This window comes from Phoxinus phoxinus (genome assembly GCF_949152265.1).
Source record: "Phoxinus phoxinus genome assembly, chromosome: 15".
NCBI lineage: Eukaryota > Metazoa > Chordata > Actinopteri > Cypriniformes > Leuciscidae > Phoxinus > Phoxinus phoxinus.
Genome location: NC_136890.1, coordinates 31,934,971 through 31,949,988, shown reverse-complemented (window position 1 = coordinate 31,949,988; position 15,018 = coordinate 31,934,971). Strand labels below are relative to the sequence as shown.

The following is a 15,018-nucleotide window of genomic DNA, read 5'->3' as shown; positions in this document are numbered from 1 at the left end:
AACATTACACTCTAAAGAAAGTTGCAAATATATTTAAAAAGCATTATAGGTCCTTTTTTAAAGCCATTCTGTAATTGTAAATGACCACATGATCATCTTTGGAAGGGTAACCCGTTTTTTTCTGGTGTCAAAAAGGTGTAGTAATCTTTTAGTGCAGGGTTTCAGTGTGAGAAGTCAAGCAGAGGTCACATTTCTCCCTTCTGACAACATCAACCACTAAACCTTCTGTTCTGCATGTTTTATTATTCGTGTTACAATGTGTTAATAGTAGATGTGATTCTCTACACCTGTGGTTCCTCTGACTTCATACATCCACTAAAATCACCTAAAGACATCAAGACTTCACGTTTCTTCATCATTTGTTTAAGTTAGTGACAATTGCACATATAAATATCCAAAATTGTAGCTACTAGCCTGCTTGTATCATAATTAGTATGGAATTAGCCAACACTGTAAAAATTAATGTTGGTTTAACTTAAAAAAGTAAGTTACCTGGTTACCTGGTTGAAATTTTGAGTTCATTGAAATAAAAAAAATGAGTTAATACAACAAAGAGATTGTTTTAATAAATAGAAACTCAAAATATTATGTTACACTGTAAAACAAAATCTAACCTCCCCAACTCAAAATTTTCTAGTGACTGGTCACATCTACATTTTTCAATTGGCCAAAGTGAAATTCTGCAAATTTAATATTATCAATAAACAGAATTTCACTTGGGCCAATTGAAAAATGTAGATGTGCAGTCATTTTGAGTTGGGGAGGTTAGAATTTTTTTACAGTGTATCTGAACCACATTAATTATCTAAGTTGATTTAAGAAAATATTAAAAGTTATGATAACAAATCATGAAAATATTTTTAAAAAAATAATAATACAAAGACTGAGAAACAGTCTCACAGAGAAATGCTGCTGTCAATCACACATTCTCACTGTAAAAAAATGTGCTGCGATTATTTATCACAACTTAAAATCCAACATTGTTTCAACTTTAAAAAGTATGTGTTCATGCTTGAATTAAAATATTAAGTTTAGCTAACTTTAGTTTAGTTTAGTTAAGTTGGATGTTTAAGTTATCTCAACAAATTGTAAGTTATAACTAATCGCAGCCACATTTTTTACTGTGGAAAGTTCTAGCTGTCTTCCAACAACTGTCATCTGGTCTGGAAGCCCATTGGCTGCTGATTAAATCCCTTAAATCAGAATTCTTATAATAACTTCTGAAGTCTATTGTTCAGCACCATGGAGGATGTATTTATAGACAGGTGGAGAATGGGCTTATATAAAATCAGCATTTCCACCCATGTCTGAAAACACTTGTGCTTTGTTTCCTGAATTCAAGGGTTACGATTATGGTGAGTTTGCTTTGCCATACATTTATTCATTCATTTCTTCATGTCTTCGATTTTTACTCACTATTCTCTTGATGCGTCCAAACGAAGATGTAATTTCTGTCTGTCTGTCTGTCTGTGTTTAAAACTAAAGTTTAAGTCTGATTCATCAGAGCCACTTACATCTGTCTGACTCATCCACCGCTTCTGATGTTTTATTAAATTCACTTTCAACAAATAAATAAATGAAAAGTAAACTGTTTCTGTTCTCAAAGATAGATACAAACATTTTCATTACTCAAATAGAAAACAGGAGACAGGAGACTGATCTATTCACCACAAAAATATTTAAACACTTAATTTGCTTTAGATCACAATTGAGATCTCGTTAATGTTTCAGTTGTTTCTTCTAGACATGAGATTTTCCACTCAATAATTTTCTCTTATGAAAAAGACACAAATATCTCTAAAGTTTCAGAAGAAATCTCAACAATGGCTCCAACTGTGACCAGGTTTTGCAAAAAATTTTATATATATATATATATATATATATACATGAAACATCAAGTTTTGTATATTCAAAGGTTTATGCGATAAACAGCATAAATCAATCCAGAGCAAAATATTACTAAAAAAATATTAATATAATTATTACTATAATTGTTAGGTTCGGGTTAGTATAATAAGTTGGCATTGCAAAGTTAATTATTGTTATATGTCTAAAGTGGACTATCGAAATAAAGTGTAAACATTTACGTTTGAAAACACTATTTTTAAAGTTTTAATGTCTCTTCTGCTCATCAAGCCTGCATTTATTTGATCAAAAATACAGAAAAAAACAGTAATATTGTGAAATATTATTACAATTTAAAATTATGGTTTTCTTTTTGAATATACTTTAAAATATAATTTATTTCTGTGATGCAAAGCTGCATTTTCAGCATGCAAAAAAAAAAAAAATTAAGCATGTGCACAACTGTTTCCAACATTTATAATACCGTAACTGAGTATCAAGGGTAAAAATTTAGTATCAAATCATCATATTATACTGACTTCTAAAGGATGTGACACTGAAGACTGGAGTAATGATGCTGAAAATTCAGCTTTGATCACAGGAATAAAGTTTACAGTATATTAAAATTGTAATAATATATCGATATAAATTGAGCTTATTCCTCCTTTTCCTCATTTTTGAGACAATTTGATACATAAATGTAGCATAAGAGCTCATTCACTGTAAAAAAATATTTTCATGATTTGTTATCACAACTTTTTATCTTTTGTCAAATCAACGTCGATAACTAATGTGTGAAGATAACATATTATTTTGAGTTTCTGTTTATTAAACCATTCTTCTTCATTGTATTAACTCAAATTTTTTAATTACAACAAACTCAAAATTTTAAGGCAACAAGGTAACTTGTTTTAGTTAAACCAACATTTTTTTTAACAGAGTTGAGTTATGGACCTTTAAAACCATTGATTTAAAAACCTTTAAAAATACTGAGTATAAAACTACATGATGTTTCATGCTTCATCTCTGGCCAACTGTTGAGAAGTGATCCAGAAGCCGATGAGCAGCTGTCGGGCTGCGATGTCATCGAGCAGAAACGCATCTCAGTGTTTCCCAAATTCTGTGGCAGGAATGTAAATAGTTGCGATTAATCCCTGTCTTGGTGGGATTACCTATCAACAGGCTCAAAGATGAGGCTGTCAACAGTCAGCGCCAGTGTGTAATCCCACATCTGATCCACTGGCTGACTCTCTCTCTCTCTCTCTCTCTCTCTCTCTCTCTCTCTCTCTCTCTCTCTCTCTCTCTCTCTCTCTCTCGCGGAGCTAATTATACATCCAGCAGCGGCGCAACAAACCTTTCCATTCTCAAACTCACACATCATTGCTCAGATTTAGCTCTATCATTGCTCACGAGAAGTTTCAATCTAACATCAACTCACATAAAACTCCTTCAGAGGAATGGAAATAGACACAAATCAGACACGCATTGACAATGAATGTGAACATCAGCTCAGTTTGAGTTAGTAGCATAGATGTTGAGATGAGAAACACCAGAGAAGTGGGAGACTTCAGCAAGAGTCTCGATTTAAACAGATTGCTGTAGGAGAAACAATTGTGATACTAAAGTCAACATGAGCATTTGCAACCCATTTTACTGGCATGATGAAGTTTGGGGTCTGATTTTAGTCTCTTCTGCTCACCAAGGCTTTATTTGTTCAAAAACATAGTAAAAATAACATTTGTGAAATATTATAAAAAATGTAAAGGGGTGGTTTAATGCACTTTTCACAAGATGTAAAATAAGTCTCTGATGTCCCCAGAGTGTGTGTGTGAAGTTTTAGCACAAAATACCCCACAGATATTTTTATATAGCATGTTAAAATTGTCACTTTTTGAGGGTGAGAAAAAACGCACCGTTTTGTGTCTGTCCCTTTAAATGCAAATGAGCTGCAGCTCCCGGCACAGGGGGCGGAGCTTCAACAGCTCGTGTCCTTTTACCTCACACACATGCACTGAACATTTCAAACACTTTTAGTCTTTTATGTTCAAACCGAAGTCAGAAAGATGGAGAGACTCAAGAAGAAGGGACAACATGTAGACAACATTTCTGATTGGTTAGTTGATGCATTTATGTAGCTTATGTGTAGTTATCTTCTAGTCATTGATTAGCATATTCTGTCTTGATAATCTATAAATCGCGTTCAGGGGGCGGGGTTTATGTAAATTATGTGGTGATGTCACTAACCTGGGAGGAATGTTGTGTAGTCGATACCAGCCGTTTGTTGTAGTCCTTTTCTTTAAAAGCAAATATCTCTCTTTACTTTGAACTTTGAGTGTTGTAACTTTGCAGATGTTGTTTATGATTAAACATCAACATTACACACTAACTAAAGTTAGAGAAGTGAAATCATATTACTCAACCATCCCTTTAAATAACTGTTTATAGGCCTATGTGAATATATTTTAAAATGTAATGTATGTGATCAAAGCAAACATTTTCAGCATCATTACTCCAGTCTTCAGTGTCACATGATCCTTCAGAAATCATTATAATATGCAGATTTGCTGCTCTTATAATCAATGTTGAAAACAGTTGTGCTGCTAAATATTTTTTATAGAAACCGTGATTTCTTTCAGGATTCTTAGAATAGAAAGTTCATAAGAACAGAATTTATTAGAAACAGAAATCTTAACTTATCACTTTTGATCAATTTAAGAACGCCAACTTTAGTTGAATTAGACGCAAATAGACAAAGTGTAGTAAAATAAAAACCTAAATGTGTATTTTGGACTTTTTTTCAGCACAAGTCTGAAAGAAGACATGTTATTGAAGACAAATAGCCCAAAATCTCAAAATTGACCAGTGAAGGAAAAAAAACGATGTTTCGCCTTAATGCATCCTTTCTGAATTAAAGTATTAATTTCTTTCCAAAGTAAGAAAATAATTGAGTCACACTTTAGATTAGGGTCCAATTCTCACTATTAACAAACTATTAACTATGACTTTTACCCCCAATAAACTCCTAATTACTGCTTATTAATAGTAATAAGGTAGTAAGTTTAGTAAGTTTAGTAAATAATAAGGTAGTTTGTTAAGTTTCGGTATTGCGGGATGTAGAACGTGCAGAATAAAGCATTAATATGTGCTTTATAAGTACTAATAAACAGCCAATATACTAGTAATATGCATGCTAATAAGCAAATTAATAGTGAGAATTGGACCCTAAACTAAAGTGTTACCAAAACTTGTAGTGACCCCAAACTTTTGAATGAGAGTTGCAGTGTCCGCCAAAAAGGAAAGTCATTTCACTGATGGGTTGTTAAAGCAAGTTATTCCACTTTTTTGAAGTTATTTCTCAAAAAGTTATTTGGAATAAAGCACACTTATGAAACGACACATGCAAATGTGTACTTCTATTTAAGCAGTCACAAGTATTCTGTGTAATGTGTTGTTGCAGGCACCGAAAAAGGCAAAGAAGCGGGCCGAAGGAGCCAACTCAAACGTGTTCTCCATGTTTGAACAAGCGCAGATCCAGGAGTTCAAAGAGGTGCAGACCAAGAGCTCGTTTGACTCTAATTGCTATGACAATTTTCTTTATCCCGACTCTTTCACTGGGATATTGAGCGGCGAGATTCCCGTATGTGACTTCAATATGTCAGTGTTCATCATCGCTGGTGAATAATTCAGAATGTGTCAGTAACGATTAGCACAGTGGAGTGATTTACACCCTGAACACACACACTCCAACCTGCTGTCAAGCCCCCGAAACATGCGTGGAAAATGCAGCAGGACAGACGTTGTCTCTGGTCTCAAAGCGGCTGTGAAAAGATCAGGACAAACAGGATAAGCATGACGCTGATCCGAGATGGCAGTGATGAAAACGTGCAGACAATCGCTACCAGTCTCTCTCTCTCTCTCTCTCTCTCTCTCTCGCACACATCACAAACAGACACAAAGTAGAGCGGAATTACAGGACCTAGAAATATACAAACCAAGGAGTTTTGCGAAACTAGATACATTACAACAAATAAAGCACCGTGACAAGGGGTTTGGAGGGCCTCTAATTAAAGAATGAATTCACCTAAAAATGAATTAAATGACATTATTTTTCCCCCTCACGTCATTCCAAACTTAAATGTTATTTTTTCTGTGGAACACAAAAATGCATAATTATGAGCTTTCATGCTCCACAAAAAAATAATAATAATATATATATCTTTGAAATATCATAACAGTAATCCACATGATAGCTCTGCGTGAGGAACATGTTGTTTTTCATCTTTCTCCTCCACCAAAGCTCTGAAAACTAGTTCAGATTCAGAACTTTCAGTTGCAATTCAATGTGATGCGCAAGTTTCTTTTGCATTAGACACACAAAAAAAACATCAGATATAGGTTTGCAAGGACATGAGAGTGAGTAAGAGTAAATAATGAGTTACAGTAAAAATAGTCAAAACAAGCGTATTAAAAAGTACATACAAAACAGTTTAATTTTACGCATTACATGAGAAACGTTTCAACATGTTTTTTCTCACATCTGCAAACCACAAAAAGTTAAAGTAGAAGTTTGTCAAATTGTCAAACATTATTAATATTATGATATAAATCAACATTTCAAAATGTTAAGACGTCACCATATATGTTAATTCACCAATGAGTTTGGTGGACAGATTTATTTTTTGTACTTCTATTACTTGAATTACACCCTTCACCTTTAATGAAATCAAAATCGACAATTATTTTTGTTTATGGAATATTATGTTTTTTAACTATAAATTATTTATCCGTGAACTTTTATTTTTTAATTCATGTGCCTTGTAATCTTTAAAAAAATACTATTATTCATAAACAAAATAACTTTGTAATCTCAAAATAATCCCTCTTGCAGTGACATCTCTTCTCTTCACTGATGACGAGACATTTGCTCTTGTTCGAGAAGCCGTTTCAATCTGATATTCCAACACGATCTCATGAAAGTGCGCATCTATACCACGAATGTTATTTCTCGTACCATTTATACGCCAAAAATGTTTTTTGTGTGCATATGCTACGCACTGAAATGTGTGCGTGCGAAAAGAGTGCGTGCATACTGTATTACACCGTATATGTGGCACGAAAAATATCATTCGCCGTATAGATCCGCACTTTCATGAGATCGGGCTGTCACAATAGGGAAGAAAAGACTATCACAACTTCTGTTTCATGTTGACTTTAACAAACACCAGTCTACATTCTGCATCCCACTCACACTCTCTATATTCTCTCTCTTTCATCTGTCTCAGGCTTTCACTATCATGGACCAGAACAGAGACGGCTTTATCGACAAGAATGACCTGAGGGATACGTTCGCAGCTTTAGGTGGACTGTAATAATCTCTGCTATACGTCAGTGTCGTTCTGCATTGTTGGCTGAAGAGTCTCTCTGACAGCAGTTCTGACCTCTGACCTTTCTGCCTGCGCAGGCCGTCTGAACGTCAAACAAGAGGAGCTTGAGCAGATGCTGAAGGAGGCTCCAGGACCCATTAACTTCACCGTCTTCCTCACCATGTTTGGGGAGAAGCTCAAAGGTAAATGGTATGGGTGAATTGTAAAAGCAGGGCTTGCTATAATAAGACAAGAATCTTCATGTTGCCTTGGCAAAGATCATAGATTTTTTTAAACCACTAACTCAAAACCAACATTTCTGACTGTAACTGATCTATCTATCCATCCATCCATCTATCCATCAAACCATCCATCCATCCATCCTGTAACTGATCTATCTATCCATCAAACCATCCATCCATCCATCCTGTAACTGATCTATCTATCCATCCATCCATCCATCTATATATCCATCCATCCATCCATCTATATATCCATCCATCCATCTATATATCCATCCATCCATCCATCCATCTATATATCCATCCATCAATCTATCCATCAAACCATCCAACCATCCATCCTGTAACTGATCTATCTATCCATCCATCCATCCATCTATATATCCATCCATCAATCTATCCATCAAACCATCCAACCATCCATCCTGTAACTGATCTATCTATCCATCCATCCATCCATCTATATATCCATCCATCAATCTATCCATCAAACCATCCATCCATCAAACCATCTATCTGTCCGTCCATCCATCTGTCCATCCATCCATCTATCTATCCGTCAATCCATCCATCCAGCTATCTATCTATCTATCTATCTATCTATCTATCTATCTATCTATCTATCTATCTATCTATCTATCTATCTATCTATCTATCTATCCATGCATCTGTCCATCCGTCCATCCATCCATCTATCTATCTATCTATCTATCTATCTATCTATCTATCTATCTATCTATCTATCTATCTATCCATGCATCTGTCCATCCGTCCATCCATCCATCCATCCATCCATCCATCCATCTATCTATCTATCTATCTATCTATCTATCTATCTATCTATCTATCTATCTATCTATCTATCTATCTATCTATCTATCTATCTGTCTGTCTGTCTGTCTGTCTGTCTGTCTGTCTGTCTGTCTGTCTGTCTATCCATCCATCCATTCAAAATTTTGATGTCAGTAAGATTTTTTAAGAAAGAAAGTAAGAAATCAATATTTTATTCAGCAAGGATGCATGAAACTGATGAGTAAAGACATTAATAACGTTACAAAATATTTCCATTAAAAAAAAATGTCTATTCATAAAACAATCCTGAAAAATCTATAATGGTTTCCATAAGAATATGTAAATTTGTACCTTGAAATGCAATGTAAGTCGCTTTGGATAAAAACGTCGGCCAAATGCATAAATGTAAATAAGAATATGAAGCAGCACAACCGTTTTCAACATCAATAACAATCAGAAATGTTTCTTGAGCAGCAAATCATCATATTATACTGATTTCTGGAGGATCATGTGACACTGAAGACTGGAGTGATGCTGATAATTCAGCTTTGATCACAGGAATAAATTACATTTTAACATATATTCACATAGAAAACTGTTATTTTAAATTGTAATAATATTTCAACCACCAACATCACCATATAGCATCACAACATTTTATTCAGAATATGTTTTAATTCTTAAAATCTTACCGTATAAATTGTATATTATTTAATATGTTTATAATATGTCCACATCTGGTTGTTTTGGATTACAGGGTGTCTGCGGGGTCTTAAAAAGTATTAAAAGTTGATAAATCCATTTTGGGAAAATTAAGGCCCTTAAAAGGTATTAAAAAGTCTTAATCCCGATTTTATGAGGTATTACATTTTGTTCAAGCTTTGTCCAAAGAGTTTGACTCCAAAAAGTATGCATGAATATTAGTGGTGTCAACAATAATCGATTCGGCGATGCATCGCAATGCGGGATATGCACGATTCAGCATCGATGCGGCAAAGTGCCATAATCGATTATGTCACTGTTTATTTTCTGGCCTTGAGTTGGACAATAAAGTTACTTTCGTGGGCATAACAACAACAACAATCAAGACGGCTGAGGCGGAGGGAGATGACCGCGATAGACGGGTAATTAAAAACGCACCTAAAGCTTGGAAAAGCGGATATCTGGGCACATTTCGGATTCTACGAAGTTAATGGGAAACTAAACAAGACGAGGCTGAACACAGGAACGCAGCTTCGCGGCTGAGACACGAATAGACTAACATAAAGCTTTTACTTTTAAACACAAAAGGCACGTCCATTTGAATAAAAAAATTATATTTATTAAACAAACCAGATCAAGAGCAAAAACTAAATAAAGTGCATAACTGAAAAATAAAGCATAGGCTCAAAACTAATACAAACAGTGGCACTGCGCATTGGTAATACATAATACACATAAACACATTTTTTCCCGTCTTCTAAAAAAAAAATGCTGCCACACTGCCGATGTCTTTGTTGACATGGTAGAAGAGGACTGACTATGAATTAAACGGTCTCTCAATTAAATAAATAATATTCAGCAACAGGGACGTGCAGAGAGTTCCTCAGGGGCAGGGGCTCAAATATAAAAAGGGGCATATATATATACATATATATATATATATATATATATATGTGTGTGTGTGTGTGTGTGTGTGTGCTTTGCATCACAGAAATAAATTATATTTTTAAAGTATATTAAAATAGAAAACCATTATTTTAAATTGTAGTTTTTTTTCTGTATTTTTGATAAAATAAATGCAGGCTTAAAGCGCATAAGGGACTTCTTTTAAAAAAAATAGTAATGTGTGTGTGCAAAAATAAAGTCACCATTTCGCGTGTTGTTGTCAGGCACTGCAGCCTACACTTGACAATAGGCCTGCAGTAGGCCTGGGCTTCATTTAACAAACTATATGATAGTTTCATAATGGTAAACGGTGTATCAATATAGACTAAATACAAGTGACTTGAATACTATACTTACCATTACTGATACTTTTGGTGCTGGTTTGTAGTCAATTAACATCCATTATTTAGGTCAACGACGGAGATTCAGATCACTTCAATGTAAATTCGTCTGTCCATGTAATTTTCAAATGATTTATTTATAAATGACCGTCCAATGATATTTGAACTTCTTGTGCCAGATGACGATTGGTCGGTGTATTATGCATGACAAACAGGCTTCAGCTAATTTAGTAATATTTTAAAATATGTGTTATGTGGATTTTTAATTGAATCGACACGCAACCTTTTATTATAAAAAATAATAATAATAATTTTAAAAAAAACTTCTTTTTTTTCTGCCGTCGAGCCATACTCACTGAAAGACGCTCGAGAGCATCGGTTTCCAAGCAGACTGTGTGGGATACCTACGTGTACACTAGTACATTTTCATTTTAAAACGCATAACACACTACTCCGGAGTTTTAGACCCTCGAAAACGGAGACCATCAATCAAGACCGAAGCAAGACACGCACAACTTGACGCAAGTGACGCAACCCATAGCAACGCGTTATAGCAACGACACCTCAGACTGACAGAAACGTAAAAATAAACGTGAATTTAGGCTACTTTAGTCTTGTACACATTGTCATGTAAATTATAAGCAAATGCATTTTGTTTTATTGACCACAATATTATCAACGATATTTGTTTGAGAAGGGCACTTTTGATTAATTTTGAAAAAGGGCAGGGGCTCGAGCACCCAAAGCCCCCCCCTCTGCACGTGCCTGTTCAGCAAACCTTCTAGTAGCCTACTTTCTTCAATCTGTCTCTCTTCTCCGGTGGTTTGGGCTAATCCAAAAGAAGTGAAAACAAGGGGGGTGTTCTGAAGACAGACTGTTACCTGTGAAACAGGGATGCTCTGAAAACTCCCCCATTAGCAATTAGTGCTTTCCACCTGATGAAACGAACGCGCAAAACGAATTAAATGAACGCGACAAAACTGAGGAAATGAACGCGCAAAACGAATGAAATGAACACGGCAAAACTGATGAAATGAACACGGCAAAACTGATGAAATGAACGCGGCAAAACTGATGAAATGAACGCGGCAAAACTGATGAAATGAACGCGGCAAAAAATCGACCAATCAGAATTTTGGTCAAGCAAGAACGTATCGACCAACAATCGACTGGGAGATTACAGCCCTAGAAAGCAGTGATTTATGTTTTCTTTTTCAGGTTTGAAAATGCCATATACAATACCCTGTAGCCTACCATTCAATTTTATTTTGTTTAATGACATTTATGTCAAAGATACAGGAGAGTGATAATACACACATAGCAGCCAATAAAATCTGTTGTTCATATATGACTGCTTGTATTGCCTCATGACAGATGAAAAATTTGCCTTGTTGTGTGCAGTAGAATTTTGATGCATCGCAATGCATCGTAGAATCGAATTGAATCGAATCGTTAGCTGGTGAATCGTAATCGAATTGAATTGTGAGGGCAGTGCCAATGCACACCCCTAATGAATATATTTATTTTCCTCCCCATTACTAATAAAAAAACAACAGCGTAGTCGGTCAGTGAGATCAGATCGCCGCATACAGGTGATGTCACGTGTTTTTCCGAAACTATTTAGGTGTTAAATTAAAAAACTAAAACTATTAGGTGATGTGTCATCGTCCTCTACATGGCACAAACTACAACTGTTTATTAAGTTAAAGGTTTGTTGCTGATTAGAACTTGAAGTGGTGATGAGGTCTTAAAATATTTTGAGAAGGTCTTCAAAAAGTCTTAAAAAGGTATTGAAATTAACTTCAGGATTCCTGCATATAAGTCTTCAAGAGGACAAGAAATCATACAGGGATTTTCTTTCCTATTGAAGTCCTACAGAGTCATTTGATCCTTACTGAGATCATAATGGGCCTATAAGGAACTATTATGTTCTGGAAGCTCTTCTCTATAATGAGCCTATATGAAGATTACCAATAAATCAGCTCCAAACTATGGTAGAGATTCCACTAGGAGTCATGTACAATGTCTTTTTGGATATCTGGAGGATTTTTAAGGTCTCTCACCAGTTTTCTATTGCTCCCTTTAATAATAATAAATAAATAAAAAAACAGGTGCCGATGCAGAGGAGACCATCCTGAATGCCTTTAAAGTGTTCGACCCCGAGGGAAAGGGGACCTTGAGGAAGGATTTGTGAGTACCATTAAAGCTACACAATACCATAAAAAAGATGTCTCTGCTTCTCTGTAAATCCATTTCTCCAAAGATTCTGCTTTGTTTCGCCACTTTGTGACGAGCTACTGAATAGACGCTGTACATACAGCCTGTTCAAACCCTGCACGCATGTGTGAAGTGTTTGCCAGACGTAATTCGATTATTTCGAAAGGTTAAACCGAAGTTCGTCTCTCCTCACAGTTTGTCAGGGATGTTGACAACGCAAGCGGACAGATTTTCTCCAGAAGAGGTTTGACATCTTGAGATTATTTGTTTTATGTCACACTTCAGATCTCTGTGTCCTAGGCAGCACTGTGATGTGTCACAATGACATTCATATTAAATACAAATACAAATCTGTCTATAGGTGTTTATCTATAGATTATGAACACAAATAGTGATTTTAGAATATGTGACCCTGCCACAAAACCAGTCACATGGTCAATTTTTTTTTAAATTGAGATTTATGCATCATATGAAAGCTGAATAAATAAGCTTTCCATTGATGTGTGGTTTGTTAGGATAGGAGAATATTTGGCAGAGATGCAACTATTGAAAATCTGGAATCTGAGGATGCAAAAAAATCGAAACATTGAGAAAATCTCCTTTAAAGTTGTGCATTTATGTTCACGATTGTGCTGCATTCACTCACAAAAATACATGTTTTATATATTTACGGTAAGAAATTTACATCTTCATGGAACATGATCTTTACTTAATATCCTAATGATTTTTGGCATAAAAGAAAAATTGATCATTTTGACCCATACTATGCTATTGGCACAGATATCCCCGTGCGGCTCGAGACTGGTTTTGTGATCCAGGGTCGACCACCCATTGAAACACTATGTTTGCTCCATCTTTCCTCAGATGGAGCAGATGTTCAGTGCTTTTCCTCCAGACGCCGCAGGAAATCTGGACTACAAGAATCTGGTCTACATCATCACACATGGAGAGGAGAAGGACCAAGAGTGAACTATCTCACTTTCAACAGCTCTCATTTAAACATCATGACTTTCTCAGATGTAGATATGGTAAAAAAAAAAAAAAAGCTATATAATCTTACATTTCCAGCACTGAAATGAACTATTAAACCAAATGAGAATGATTTTAATATTAGAGTTGGTTTTGTTATGTTTATTGGTTATGATGATACACAGTGCCTAATAAAACATGTGCAGCAAAATTATTCATTATGGCATCGTTAATTTCTGATCATTTCAATTTCCAGCAGCCCCAAACAATATTTGGACAGTTAAATCAATTTATAAATGTATGAATGTCATTGTATTAGATAGCAATATAGCTAAACAAGTGTCATTTACTATAAGGAAAGAAAATACAACCACACTCGTCAAAAATAAAAATTTGTATATATATACATAGTAAAATATTATTACAATTTTAAATAATGGTTTTCTATTTTAATATGATATAATTTTACCTAACAATATAAATATTTACTATCGCTTTTTATTCATTTAACACATCCTTGTTGAATAAAATTATGAATTTCGTTCAAAAAAAGGATCATGTGACACTGAAGACTTATATATTCGTAAATCGGACTGCATCTGTCAATCGTAGGCTACATTTCTTGCCATTACTTCACGGTACACGGTTTTTATATTGCACCAATTTCAATACAGAAAACTCACATTCAAGTCCCATTTTATTTATTTTCAGTGACACTGAAGAAAAAAGCGGTGCAGAAAAACACTGGTAAAGAAGAGAGATCTCTAACATAAGCCCTTACTGCCACCTACTGTCTGAGTAGTGGACTTACACGCCTCTCGTGTTATTGTTATTTCATAACCCTGAACCTTTAAAAGAAGTCAAGGTACTTTTTTTACACAATTCTGCAGTGGTGAGTTATCTCAGGCTGAACAAACACAAATGACAATAACCCGAATCGTCCACTTCTTACAGTCTCTTTCAACAGTTTACAAGGTCAGGTGAAGGAGTTTATTAAAAGGACTGGGTGTTTTTTAACCTATAGCTGAAAAAACCCAGAATCAAAACTCATGCATATAAAGACTGGCACTGAAACAAGCTTCATATGATTTAGTCAAAAGAAACAACATATTAGACTTTCCAGGCATTTTTTAGTGAAAATACCAGCGTTGTATTGCAGTATTGAACGTTATAGCATAAGTGATACAGAAAAAGAGAAGAATATCTAAAATATTTAGTCACTGATTGATATTTATATTTATTTTTTAACGCCATTTCTGCAGCATGGGAACAAAATCGAGTACATAACAAAAGTTGTATAAGATTAATGCAAGACAGAAAGGTGACACTTTTTAAATACATCAGTTATATAAAAATATATATATATGATATAATATTTTCTAACAATAAATATTTACTATCGCTTTTTATCCATTTAACACATCCTTGCTGAATAAAATTATTAATTTCGTTAAAAAAAAGGATGCCATTCAGATGACACTTTTTAAATACATCAGTTATATATATATATAAAAAGTTGACAACATAACCTTATAAATAATCACTTTTTTTTTTTTTTTTTTTTTTTTACATTTATTCTGGCTTGTGTCAGCTAATTACTCT

The 15,018-nt window shown here is 34.6% G+C and overlaps 2 protein-coding genes across 2 annotated transcripts in view; one reads left to right on the top strand and one right to left on the bottom strand.

The window, feature by feature from the left end:
- rad9b (RAD9 checkpoint clamp component B) overlaps nt 1-15,018 on the bottom strand; it is a 56,505-nt gene that overhangs the window by 4,327 nt on the left and 37,160 nt on the right. The gene's annotated exons all lie outside the window — the stretch shown is intronic.
- myl2b (myosin, light chain 2b, regulatory, cardiac, slow) lies at nt 1,283-13,467 on the top strand. The gene is made up of 7 exons (XM_079636853.1): nt 1,283-1,355; nt 5,303-5,392; nt 7,128-7,203; nt 7,307-7,411; nt 12,342-12,420; nt 12,643-12,691; nt 13,312-13,467. Exons 1-7 carry the CDS (start codon nt 1,353-1,355, stop codon nt 13,414-13,416), a joined length of 507 nt encoding a protein of 168 aa, XP_079492979.1. The 5' UTR covers nt 1,283-1,352; the 3' UTR covers nt 13,417-13,467.